General features: G+C 43.5%; 1 protein-coding gene and 1 pseudogene across 1 annotated transcript in view; one reads left to right on the forward strand and one right to left on the reverse strand.

Annotated features, from left to right (window-relative positions):
• PPM1M (protein phosphatase, Mg2+/Mn2+ dependent, 1M) overlaps positions 1–12,282 on the reverse strand; it is a 16,822-nt gene extending 4,540 nt beyond the window's left edge. The window contains exons 1-2 of the mRNA XM_006892301.1: positions 12,143–12,282; positions 43–120 (exon numbers count right to left, since the gene is read on the reverse strand). Of these exons, the coding sequence (XP_006892363.1) occupies positions 43–120; positions 12,143–12,282 (218 nt within the window). The remainder of the gene's footprint in view (positions 1–42; positions 121–12,142) is intronic.
• A 203-nt stretch (positions 12,283–12,485) lies between these two features.
• LOC102856891 lies at positions 12,486–12,745 on the forward strand (annotated as a pseudogene).
• Positions 12,746–14,371: the final 1,626 nt, after the last annotated feature.

Raw genomic sequence — 14,371 nt, forward strand, 5'->3', positions numbered from 1 at the left:
CAGGCAGGAGGCGGCGCCGGAACCAGCCGGCGGACATGGCGTGGAGGCCGCGCGCTGGCCGCAGAGCCGGGGCCCGAGTGCCGGACACCAAGCCGCCCGCCCCCAGAGGAGGAAGCGGGCCTGGGGGCGGGACCGGGCCTAGCGGGGACTCCCCCAAACCCCGAACCCCGCCCACTGCACCCGGGTGATGTCGCGGGTCAGTCCCCACACCCCTTAGGAGCAGGGGCCGACAACAGGCCCACTTTACAGGCAAGAAAACCGAGGTTTGGAGTCTCCTCCCCGTGTCACAGTCACACCGAGGACTGAATGTCCACCCCACGAGAGGGGCACTAGCTCTAGAGACGGACAAGACATTTGTCACTCCTCTAGGCTGGGGTGAGGGGCGTCGTTCAGAGCCACGCGGGGCCTCCAGGCTGAGTGGTGTCCACTGCAGGGCCTGAAGCTTCCTCCTACTGAGCTCAGATGTTACGCAAGAGGGGACGAAGGGGACAGGATGTCCTCGAAGGTTTCAGAGGATACATTGAGCAAGATGCCTCAGAGCTCTGTGTTCCCTCAGGCGGCCTCCATTCCTCACACATCCAGCCTAGCACCCTTCCACCATCTGCAGATTGGGGGGGGGGGTGCCCTGCACCCAGGCTCTGCTCCCACTTGGGGCCAGTCAACCAAACTGCTACCCCTCTAACCAAGATGTCCTCCCTGGAAGGCAGACTGATGAAATGCATCATTCAAGAAAGGGACCCATTTTCAAAAGGGAATCTAGGTCCCCCCAAAATATTCCATTATTCATACCTAAAACAATGAGAAGTCCAAGGTGGGGTTTGTTTTGGGGGTTCCCCCCTCCTATTAGGGCTCTAGTGATGTAGTCCATAGGGAGTTTGTAATGCTAAGCCAAAGGCCAATCTTCTCCACTGGTTCAAATCTACCAGCTGAATGGCATGAGAAAGGTGGGCAATTTCGTGCAATTACAGCGACTCTGACTCAATGAGTTTTTCGTTCTCTCCTTTCATCGTTTTGTTGTGGTTTGAGTGAAAGTGTACAGTTATCCAGTGAACACTGAACACATTTCAGTGCATGGTGTTGATTGCAATCCCCACCATATAATAACAGCACTCCTCCCGCTTCTTCAGTGTGTGCCCCGTTTCCTGTTGTCCTTTCCTCTCCCTTCCGGCTTTCTGAATTTTATCCCTGCTCAGATGCTGCCCTTTCGATCTTCTTTTTTTTTTTTTTAGTTTTATTATTTTGTGTGTGTATACCGTCAAATCAGATCTGACTGGTACAGGAGGAGATTGTTCCTCCTTCTCCAGCAGAGCATCTGGTGAATTTGAACTGTGCACCTCTGGGATTGCAGTACACCTTCTTGCCACTAGGCCACCAGAGCTCGCCTCCTTTCGATCTTCTGTGGCTGGTGAAGTGAAAAACCTTCAAAAGGGTTAGGGCCAAGATGTGTAGTCTGGCAAGCTGACAATGTAGAGACCACGACAGTGTTCTTTTTACATCCTACATCTGACCAAAGAACTTAATCACCACTGACACCCTACTCCTTGTGCAGGATGATGATTTTCACAGCAGTGGAGTCTGAGGCCCAGGGAGGGGAAGTCTTTCCACACAAACAGGCCTGTGATGTTTCCATTATGACAGGGCCTCTGACTCAAAACTGCCCTGGGGGGATTTCTCTTCCCCTTTCCTCTTCCAGGAGGACAGAGTTTTCTGACTCAAATGTCTTGAGGCCCCATAACTCTGTGTCCCCAGGGAGAATCACAGGAGGAAGCCTTATTCTCACCCTGACTCCTAAACCCAGGTGCTTAGTGAGTAGGCCTACCTCTCTCTGGTTCCCTGGTACAGGCAGGAGGGTTCGATGGACAGGTAGCTGAGCCCGACCTCATGTAGCTCATTTCCAAAGCAGCTTGAGGTTCCTTTCCTGGACCCACTGAGGCCCCACACAGGAGCACAGCAGTAGTGGGATTCAGCGGGATGCCTGCCCAGTAATGGCAGAGGTCCTGGCACTAGGAATGATGCTTGCTTCACCTGGTTGGGGATGTGAGTAAAGTCAGGGAACTTTTTCAAGGGCATTTGTATTGAGATCTGTCATTGGTACAGAAATGGAGTGGGTACCCAGCACCGGTTAGTACTCAGGAGCAACGGTGTCTCTCTGGAGACTAAGGTGCACCTAATACAGGCCATGGTATTTGCAATCGCTTGTTATGCATCAGAGAGTTGGACAATGACTAGGGAGGACAGAAGGAGAGTGGATGCTTTTGAGCTGTGGTACTGGAGAAGAGTACTGAATGTACCATGGACTGCCAGGAAAACAAACAGATTCATCTTGGAGAGGATTAAACCAAGCTACTGCTTGGAGGCAAGGATTCTGGGGCTTCGTCTGACATTGGACATGTTGCCAGGAGGGACGGGTCCTTGGAGAGGGACATCATGCTTGGGAGGGTGGAGGGACAGCGCAGGAGGGGAAGACCCTCTATGAGATGGATTGATTCGGTGACTGGGGTAATCGGGATGGGTGTGTCAGAGGTAAGTGCGGTTGGCAAAGGATAGAGCAGGGTTTAGGGCTGTTGTGCAGAGGGTCGCTATGAGTCGCAAACGACTCGACGACACATAACAACAACAACAACCCAGCACCGGGCAGCCCAGGTCCATCTGTGAAATTTTTACTCTCTCACCCCTATTAGCTAATTCTTCAGAGGCTTTTAAAATATTCATTTAGAAGCAGTAATACAATCTATTTGCCAAGCCCCCCCTGGTGAGGGTCCTGTTCTCTAAGATGTTTTCACAAAAGCTTCTGGCAGCCAGATGACACAAGGCAGTTTAGCTGTGTTGAACCATGTGGAGCCCTTGGGCCATGACATCCTCCCTGTTCCAAGATGGTCTGATTGCTACCCTGTCTCTCCTACTCTGCTCCCGTCGAGATTCTAAACCTGATTTCTCTTGGCTTATTCCCCCATGTTGCTGAAGTACATGCTCCAACAAGGATGCCTGAGTCTTGCAGATCTCATAGCAGCCCTGACGGTGTAGAGTTTAATACTTGGTTGCTAACCAACAGGTCAGCAATCTGAACCCAGCAGCCACCCTGTGGGAAAAGACGTGGCATTCTGCTTCCATAAAGAGCACAGCCTTGGGGAACCTATAAGGAGACCCCTACTCTGTACTATAGGGTCCTGTGAGTTGGAATTGACTCAACAGCAAAGGGTTGCACTTTTTGGGTGTTTGTAATTTTGCAAGTCTGAAGCAGTTGACATTCTGTCCTTCCTCAGAATTGTGACTCTTCATTGTCTTTTGGCTGGAAGGCTGCTGCTGAAATCTAGTGACTGCCCTCCTCCCTCTCAGATCTTTGAACGGCTCTGTTTGCCCCCCCCCCCAAGAAATATTTGATGACAATGAGTTTGCATTTTTGAGTCAGTTTCACTAGAGGTAAAGGGAGGAGGGAAGCAAGCCGAAGGAAGAGCCAGGGGACCCTAAATACCACCAAAGAAGAATCACCAGGGATAGAGTGCATGAGTTTGGAATCTTTTCTCTTAGAGGGGAAGATCAGAACATGTGGCAGTTTTCAGGGAGCCCTGGGCCTGCACATACTAAAGTAAACAAGGATTTTCCTCTGCAACTAACAGAGAGAGTCAGCCTTTCCTAGAGCTGGCAACATGAACTTGGACTTCGAGCTTCTAAACTGTAAGAGAATAAATTCCTATTTGTGAAAGCAAGTCTCTTGTGGTTTCTCTATTATGTTGTTGTGGTGTACCACGGAGTTGGAACCGACCCATAGTTGACCCTCTAGTGGGTTTTCAGAGTCAGTTAATCGCAAAGGAGGAGTTTGCCCATCCTCCCACTCAGAAGCTGGTGGCCTCAAACTTTGTACCTTCGGGACTGAAGCACAGCTTCTTACCACTAGGCCACCAGAGCTCCCTCTCTCTATTATAGGAACACAAGGTTGACTTGATATGATATGATATGATATGATATGATATGATATGATATGATATAGTATAATGTAATAGAATAGAATAGAATTAATATAATAGAATTAATATGTCCTGTCTCCATACCTTTTCAACCTGTATGCAGAACAGATTATCCGGGAGGCTGGGCTCTAATGAGAAATGTGGTGTCAGGATTGGTGGAAGATCCATCAACAATCTGCATTATGCAGATGACACAACCCTGCTTGCTGAAACTGAGAAGGACCTGAAGCGCCTGCTGCAGAGGGTCAAGGACTGCAGCCTTCAATATAGACTGAGGCTCAAAATCAAGAAGACAAAGATTGACACCACTGGACCAACTGGTAGCATCAGGATGGATGGTGAAGAGATTGAGATTGTTTACCGCTTTAGTTTGCTTGGCTCCATGGTCAACACTCTTGGCACCAGTAGCCAGGAAATTAAAAGATGTATTGTGATGAGAAAGTCTGCTGTTAGGGACCTTTCCAAAGTTCTGAAGAGCAATAGTGTCTCTCTGGAGACTAAGGTGTGCCTGATATAGGCCATGGTCTTTGCAATCACTTGTTATGCATCAGAGAGTTGGACAATGACGAGGATAGAAGGAGAACTGATGCCTTTGAGCTGTGGTGCTGGAGAAGAGTATTGAGGGTATCATGGACTGCTAGGAAAACAAACAGGTTCACCCTGGAGAGGGTTAAACCAGGCAGCTCCTTGGAGGCAAGGATTCTGAGGCTTCGTCTAACATACTTTGGACATGTTGTGAGGAGGGACTGGTCATTGGAGAGGAACATCATGCTTGGGAGGGTGGAGGGACAGCACAAGAGGGGAAGGTCCTCTATGAGGTGGATTGATTCAGTGACTGGGGTAATTGGGATGGGTATGTCTCAGTGACTGGGGTAATCGGGATGGGTATGTCAGAGACAGTGTGATTGGCACAGGACAGAGCAGAATTTAGGGCTGTTGTACATAAGGTCGCTATGAGTCACAAGCGACTCGACAGCACATAACAACAACAATATAATATAAAATATGAATGATATGCCATTTAATGTTGCTATAATAGATGCCTCTGAAAACCCACCAGAGGGTCAACTATGGGTCAATTTTGACTCTGCAGCACACAACAATAACATAATAGATATATAATGTAAATACATAAAAATAATAGGAATAACATATATAATTTAATGTTACTGTAATGGAGAGAGGGAGCTCTGGTGGCCTAGTGGTAAGAAACATGTGCCCAAAGGCACATGGTTTAAATCTACCAGCTGGCCTACGGGAGAAGGATGGACAATCTCCTCCTGTGCGATTTACTGCCTTTGAAAACCTGCTGGAGGGTCAGCTATGGATGAGTTCTGACTCCACCATAGATAGATAGATAGATAGATAGATAGATAGATAGGTAGATGAGTGAAAGTGTTAGATAAAAATATACCCTAGTGGTTCCTCAAAAGAAAAATCTAGTTCAGAAAAATTAAAAATATCATTGAAAACTCTTCAGGAAAAAAAAACACACCACCACCATGGTACTCAAAAAAGTACACACCAGAAAAATGCAAATTAAAACCACAATAAATTCCACTATTCACCCATCAGCATGACTAAAAATCAAAAGACTAACTGGCAAAGCAAGAGTTGACAAATAAGGTCCATGAAAGGAACTCTCCCATATTGCTCATGACACTGGTGCGAGCACTGCGACAATCTGCTTGGCAGTACACATCAAAGTTAAACATACATTTACCATACAACCCAGAAATTCCAATCCTACATACATATTCAAGAGAAATAAGGTCCATGAAAGGAACTCTCCCATATTGCTCATGACACTGGTGCGAGCACTGCGACAATCTGCTTGGCAGTACACATCAAAGTTAAACATACATTTACCATACAACCCAGAAATTCCAATCCTACATACATATTCAAGAGAAATGACTATATATTCTCACCAGAAGACAGGGCCAGGTATGTTGGTAATATAGACCAACACCGGATGTGATCAAAACCTCATCAACAGTAGAATGAATAAACAATTGTGGTTTACCCACAATTGTTAATTATGTAATAATAAGAACGTGTGAACTACCGATGAAGGTATCAAAACAGATGGAACTAAAAAATACAGCTGAACAAAAACCCCAGATGTTTTTGAAGTGATGAGACCCAAGAGAAGGGAGCACCGAGGCCGCAGTGACCTGCTGGCCCTCGCCAGCTGCCACCATTGTTGTTGTTGTTGTTGTTATGTGTTGTAGAGTCATTTGCGACTCATAGCGACCCTATGTACAACAGCCCTAAACCCTGCTCTATCCTGTGTCAATCGCATGGTCTCTGACACACCCATTCCGATTACCCCAGTCACTGAATCAATCCACCTCATAGAGGGTCTTCCCCTCCTGCACTGTCTCTCCACCCTACCATGCATGATGTCCCTCCATAGGGATTAAATTTTTAGAAGCTATCAAACCTTTCTGTGCAGTTCTACTGACAATTCAGAAACCTGAAAGGAAAATTCTGATTAGAGAGAAAGTACTATGGACTGTCAGACACCACTCTTTGGAATCATGTAATTAGATTCTGCAGTTCTGTTCCACTGGATGAGAGTCATTCCGGCATCCAGCAGAGGCACTTTAATGGAATTGGGTATCTCGCCAACTGTAACATCTGGCTCGATCATTCAGTTGTTAGCTGGAGCCAAAATGATTGAAATTGGAGATACACCCAAAGACAAAGCACTGTTCAGTAGAGCTCAGAAATGTGAGCATTAAATTGTGTAAAAGTGCAGAGTTCTTTCCAAATTTGAGAATGTTTATGTTAAAGATGTTTTTCTGAGCCCAATTTATTTTTTTTTGTTGTTAGGATATACATAGTAGAATGTATATCAATTCAAAAGTTTCTGTATGTACAATTTAATGACATTGGTTCTTTCTTTGAGTTGTACAACCATTCTTTACTTTTCTTTTTGGAGTTTTCCCTCCTCTACTAACATAATAAACTCACTGAAGAAAGCAAGCAAGCAGATATTTTTAAAAAGCAAACCCAAGAAGGATCATACTGTATCATTCCATTTATGTAACATTCAAGGAGAGGAAAATTCATCTATAATGAAAGGAATTAGAATAGTGGTTAGCTTGGGGTGAAGGGAAGTATTAACTGTGCATGGGTATGAGAGACTCTTCTGGGTGAAGCAAGTGTTGTGTATTTTAATCTGGAAGATATGTATGTAGGTAAAATTAACCAGGCAACACATGTACATAGTGTTATCATTATTTTTAAACTTAAAAAAAATCTACTCTCATTTTTTGCCACATTCACTGCGAGAATGAAGACCATCCTTAGCAACCAGACTGTTGACGTTCCAGAGAATGTCCATTACTCTGAAGGACCACACAGTTATGGTGAGAGGCCCCTGGGGAACCTTGCAGAGGGACTTCAATAACATGGATGCAGAGCTTGGAAAGACAAAGAAGAGGCTTCGCATTGACAAATGGTGGGGGAACAGGAAGGAACTGGCTACTGTTCACACCATCTGTTGCACCATGTACAGAACATGCACAAGGGTGTAACTCTGGGCTTTCGTACACGATGACGTCTGTGTGTGCTCATTTTCCCATCAACGTGGTGATTCAGGAGACTGGATCTCTGGTTGAAATTCGAAACTTCTTAGGTGAAAAATACATTTGGAGAGTTCAAATAAGATCAGGTGGTGCTTGTTCAGTATCACAAGCCCAGAAAGATGAGTTCATTCTTGAAGGAAATGATAGTGAGTTTGTATCAGATTTAGCTGCTTTGAATCAGCAAGCTACAACAGTTAAAAACAAGGATATCTGAAAAATTTCTGGATGACATCTATGCCTCCTAAAAAGGAACTGTTCAGCAGGCGGATGAGTAATAGCTAGGAGTTTTCCAGCTACAGAAATGAGGCCAGGTGAGTCCTAAGACGCATCTGGTAACTGCAACAAAATTCTATTCATTTTAAAAAAAAAAACCTCTCACTTCTGTCAAGTTAAAACCTACTCATAAGATGACCCACTAGCAAGTTTTTGGAGGCTGTAAACCACACAGAAAAAGATTATGTTCAATATTCTCCATCACCACAAAAAAAAGAAAAAAGAGAGAAATGAGTGAGGCATCAATTTTCTGTCATCCTTAGTCATTGTCCAGTTTTCTGATGCATAGCAAGTAACTGCAAAGACCATAGCTTGGATCAGGTGTACCTTAGTCTCCAAACTGATATCATTGCTCTTCAGTACTTTGGAGAGGCGCCAAGTACAATTTATAGTGACCCAATGAACAGTAGATGTGAACTCTGTCCTATCCTCACAATCTCTGACACACTTGAGCCTCTTGCTGCAGTCACAGTGTCAATCTTCCTTGTTGAGGATCTTTCTCTCTTTCATCATCCCTCCACCTTCCCAAGCATGATCTCCTCCAAGGAATAGCCTCTCCTAGCAACACACCAAAAATAGGTGAGATGAAGTTTCATCATCTTTGCCTCCAAGGAGCACTCTGCTTGTATCTTCTCCAAGACATACATGTTTGTTCTTTTGGTGGTCCATGGGTTATTCAGTACTCTTCTCCAACACCACAACTCAAAGGCATCAATTATTCTGTCATCCTTATTCATTGTTCAGCTCTCAGATGCATAGTAAATGACCTAAAAGACCATGGCTGAGTCAGGCACACCTTAGTCCTCAAACATCATTGCTCCTCAGAAATTGGGAGAGGTCCCTGACTGCAGATCATATATGTGTATATATGTATATATGAGCTTTTGTGGCCTAGTAACAAGAAGCTGAACTGCAAATTTTTGAGGCCACCAGGTACTCTGTGGGAGAGGTATAGGCAATCTCTTCCCATGCAATTAACTGCCTCTGAAAACCCATTGGAGGGTTAACTATGGGTTTGTTCTGACTCAAGTATATAACAACATCATATATATATGCATTGAGTCGACAGCACCTAACAACAGTATATGTATATTACATGGTGGTCATTATCTCACTGAATAATAAATTATCATTAATACAGAAAAATCAAATGCTTAATTTGATGTTATATGAATTTCACCTTGACAAGAAATCACTTATGTACTGTACTGCTATCAATTCTGGCTCATGGTGACCGTTAAGTTCCCTAAGCTGTAAATTGTGTGATTGTCTTTCTCCGGAGGAGTAGCTGGTGGTTTTGAGCCAGTGGACACAGAGAAGCACTGCCTTCTGGTCGGCTGCACAATGACCTGTGCACTAGGCCAGCAGGGCTCCTTGGAACTGGAACACACACCTATAATTTTTTAGACACTCTTCAATATTATATGCGACTCGACAGCACATAACAACAACAACAACTTCAATATGAAGGTTGCACCAATTCATCCTATCGTCAGCTTATGTCTCTACCCCTTGACATCACAGCATTCTTTTTTAAATAAAAATTTAAAAATTATTATTTCCTTTCCTACAGATGATTTGTTGCCTTGATAGACTGGTTTTATATGAAGCATTGGTTTTGTTCTTTGATTTATGAGAATTCTTTTTATATAAAGGAAACCAGTTCTTTAGTTTTAAATGACTCACAAATACATTGTTTGTAACAGAAATACTTTTCCAGCCTTCAGGACCTTTAAAAAGAAAAAAAAATGTGTATTGTTTGTAACAAGCTACAGTTTGGTGTTTGTGTTTTTACATCCATGGTGGGTTGGCCCCAGTAGATTTTTATTATTTTTTTAAAATGTAGATTTTGAATGTAGATGTACTCATCAATCTTTTTTTTTCATGGTTTATGGGTTTGGTGGCATGCTTTGAAGGGATCCTCCACCCCAGGATAATTTTAAAAAACTCAACTCCTTTTATTTCTTCTCCTGTTGTTGTTGATTGCCTTCGAATCAAGTATGACTCATAGCAACCCTATGAATAAAACGCCTGAAGCCCCTCTATAGCTATCGACATTTATCAAAGTTCATAGAGTTTCCAGAGACATGTTATTTAGGAAGTAGATGCTACTCCTGCTGCCAAAACCTGTCACAGTATGTTATTGTTGTTATGTGCCGTTGAGTCACCTGTGATGTATAGAGATGTACAACAGCTCTGAACCCTTCCCTGTCCTGAGCCAGTCTCACTATTTCCAACACACCAATCCCTATTGCCCCAGTTGCTGTATCAATCCATCTCATCGGGGGTCTCCCTCTCCTGAGCTGTCTGTCCACCCTTCCGAGCATGATATCCTTCTCCAAGGACTGAGCTCTCCTGTCCATGTGACCAAAGTAAGTGAGGTGGAGCTTCAAAATCCTAGCCTCCAGGGAGCTCTGGTGGCCTAGTGGCAAGAAGCTGCACTGCAATCCCAGAAGTACACAGTTCCAGTCCAGCAGATACTTTGCTGTGGAAGGAGGGACAATCTCTTTCTGTACCAGTCAAATCTGATTGGATGGTACACACACACGCACACACACACACACACACACAAATTAATTAAAAAATTAAAAAAAATCCTAGTCTCCAAGGAGAGACTTGGTTTCACCCCTGTCCAAGACAGACCTATTTATTTCTTCTGGTACTTTTATAATTTATACTTTTTTTACATCTTTTACACACAGTGGAAGGAGTGGCATTTATTTGACTATTATTAATCATCTATTATTATTATTAATATCTTTTTTCCTTTCTTTTTTTATTGTACTGTTTTTACATGTACCATCAAATCAGCTCCGACTGGTACAGGAGGAGACTGCCCCCTTCTTCTCCAGCAGAGCATCTGGTGGATTTGAACCACATACCTCTGGGATTGCAGTGCAGTTTCTTGCCACTAGGCCACCAGAGCTCCCTTCTATTACTGTTAATCTCAATAGCTGACTTCATTGTGTTGTTTCAGGAATAAAAGAGCAGCTGATCCCCTGGATGCTCTGTACATCCCTAGACTCATGCAAGACACATCTATGGGCAGGACCTTTCTCATGTTCCCGCTCGAAACCAGATCTCTGTCAGAGAAGAAGTCTGTTTGGCAGCTGTTCGCCCTTTGGTTCCTTACTTGAGCCTCAGATTCTGAGGATGAGGAAGGATTCAAACTCAAATATTCCAGGAGGCCCCTTCCTCTAGGCTGTCCTGCCCCTGAAGGAAATCCCCCTGAGGTCCGAGTGACTAGTGGAGGGAATGAGGGCCACTGTCAATAGATTTTCTTATCCATTGTCTGTTCTTTTTGAATAAAGGAATCATAAGTTCTTTCTTGGACACACTATCAGGTGATCTGGATCAAGTCACTTCAGCTCTCCGAGTCTCAGCTTCTTTATCTGAAAGAAGGAGAAAATAACGTCTTGTAGGGCCATTATGATGATTAACTAAGTAAGTACTGCAAAGCAGAAAGACTCTAAGGGCTCAGTAAGACATGTGCTTATTTGGCAAATATTTTTTCTTACTCAACAGCTATTTATTAAAACTGCATGATATTTCTTCAAGCATGTCAGCACATGCTTCTTGTTGCTGAGGGCCATTGATGTTTTAAAAATTTTAATTTCCCCCCCATTTCTTTTCTTGTTTACTGTCAAATTGGATCTGACTGGCACAGAAGATTGGCCCTCCTTCTCCAGCAGAGCATCTGGTGGATTTGAACCACACACCTTCAGGATTGCAGTGAAGCTTCTTTACCACCAGAGCTCCCTAGGACCATTGATTATGACTCACAGTGTCTTCAAGTGACAGAACAGCACTCTCCAGAGGGTGATCTTGACTATGATCTTTGTGGAAGCTGAGTACCAGATATTTCCCTCCTGGAACCACTGGGTAGAATTTGGCAACTATACCTCTTTGGAGATTCAAATCCACCAGCATCCTGCTCCACAGGAGAAAATGGACAATCTCCTCCCATCTGATTTACAGCCTTGGAAACCTACTGGATCAACTATGAATCAGTTCCAACAGATAGCAATGAGTGCGTATTTTGTTTTTTTAAAAAATTGTAGGCACTGGGAATATCATGGGGACAAGTATCCTGCTGGTGGATGAAAGAGAGGAGGATATATGTAAATAAACATACGTGCTGATAAGAATGAAGGTGAAGCAGGAGGAGGGTCAGGTCAGTGAGGGAGAAGGACATATGATGGGTGACGCCAGCGGAGACCTTGATGTAATACTGTCAATATTCCTACCTGCCACAGTTCCTCCGTGGATGGGCATTTTCACAGGGGACACAATCTGGTTTACACTCACGTGTCATCTCGACTAATTCCTATGTCTGGGCTTTTATGTATCCACTCGATCACCACCTGCTCCTGTGGAGGTGGCCAGGACTGAGGATTGGTATAACCAGTAATCGTGTTGCAGGCCCTGTCTGCTGGGAGCTCTTGCATACAGGCTGTTCAACAATAAAAGCCGGCCACAGTCACCTTGGGTTTCAGTTTCCATTGTGAGCGCTCCAATGACCATGTGAACTGAATACATGGGCCCTGTCCTTAAGAGTGCATTCAGGGAGGCACCCCCCCCCAAGATTGGTAGAGGAAGTGGAGGAACCCAGTGGATTCAGTGTGAGGTGTCAGCCCCAAATAGGAGTACTATGTTGAAGGTTTCCTTTAAGATCACGCTAACGTCGGACCCAAGGCTGAGGTACAAAGCACTCAGTGTTCCTGAAATCACACCTTTTACAGCAGTCTTAAAGTTTGCAGAAGAAGAATTTAAAGTTCCTGCAACAACAAGTGCAATTGTTACCAATGATGGAATAAGAATAAATCCTGCATAGACTGCTGGGAATGTTTTTTTCTAAAGCATGGTTCAGAAATGTGAATTATTCCTAGAGATCGAGTTGGAGGTTGCTAACGAGAGCTACATTGAACATAGCTTTTGGAATGAATTTGTTCTATTTTGCTTTTTGTAAATGAAATCAGGCTCTAGAAAATGCTATGAAAATGCCAATAGATAATGACAGTTGATTCTTCTAACTTTTTTTGTTTGTTTTTATTAAATGTTTTTAATTAATGATTTTTTATGCAACATATATATATATGCAGGAAAAGAAAATGTAAAGAATATGCTCTAATATATATAGAACATATTCTTTACATTTTCTTTTCCTGCATTCATTCACTGTTGCACATTTTCCTCCCCCTCAGTTAGTTTTTCTCTTTGAAGAAAAAAATCTTTCATTGTTATACAACTTTCCTAGTCCACTTTCAAATGCATTTCTTTTTCTGTAATCTTGTCATGAAAATAATACCTAATTCTATATCCCTTTTAAACAGTTTTCTCCCTCATCTGTTTCAATGCAGTATACATTATTTATACCCTCTTTTCTTAGGTTCTCCCTAACCCCAATGTCAGTCCCATTTTACACCAGTGGTACTATGCAGTATTTGTCCTTTGTGACTGAGCTATTTCACTCAGCATAATGTCCCCCAGGGACATTTTGTATTTCATGAGTTCCTTGTTTTTCAGTGCAGCATAGTATTCCATTGTGTGAATATACCACAGCTTCTCTAGCCATTCGTTTGTTGATGGGCACTTGGGTTGTTTCCAACTCTTTGCTATTGTGAAAAAAGCCGCAATAAACTTGAGTGTGCATATATCTGCTTGGGTGGCGGTTGTGGCTTCTTTAGGGTATATTCCCACTAGTGGAACTGCTGGGTCAAATGGTATTTCTATTTGCAACTTTTTGAGAAAGCGCCATACCGCCTTCCATAGTGGTTGCACCATTTTACACTCCCACCAACAGTGAAGAAGGGTTTCAGTTTCTCCACAACTTTGCCAGCATTTGCTGTTTGCTGTTCTGTTGAATTTTGCTATTCTTACTGGGGTAAGATGATATCTCTAATTGTTTTAAACACTTCTTGTTATTCACACTCTCAATGTGAAAAGGGAGAATTTCTAAAATGTGACTCCCATCACTGCAGAAGGACGTGTAATCTCACAACGTGAGCAGGTCGGTAATTTATTTGGGGGAATTGGATTATCAAACTATGTTTTTGTAACTAAAAAATACGGAAAATTATGAAAACATTTGGAAAAAGAAAATTTTATTTTTTTAAAAAAGGGTGCCTTCAGAAAACACAACAATACCTCAGTTCTCAGCGACGTGGAAGCCAGGATCTAGGATTGCAGAGGTGGCTGCGGTGCCGAGGTAAGGGAAGAAGTGGGAAAGCAAGCAGAGGGCACAAGCTGAAGCCATATACCAGGCAGGCCCCACACGGAAGTCATCACACCTCAGGATACAGAACTCTAAAAATGTGCTTTGTTTTCCAATGTGCCCAAGTAAATTACTGAGACAGACTTTAATTGGACCAACTCGGGTCATGTGCTCATCCCTGAGTCAATCACAGAGACGGAAGGTACAGTATAGATTGGCTGGTAACAGCAGGGGCTGATGCCAGGGTAGGAGAAGAGGCTAGACGTGGACACAAACATTCACCAGGCGTTGTAATGTTCCTTAGTTGTCCTAAAGCTCTGACC

This window comes from Elephantulus edwardii, unplaced genomic scaffold (genome assembly GCF_000299155.1).
Source record: "Elephantulus edwardii isolate Elephantulus edwardi_28Jun2011 unplaced genomic scaffold, EleEdw1.0 scaffold00113, whole genome shotgun sequence".
NCBI lineage: Eukaryota > Metazoa > Chordata > Mammalia > Macroscelidea > Macroscelididae > Elephantulus > Elephantulus edwardii.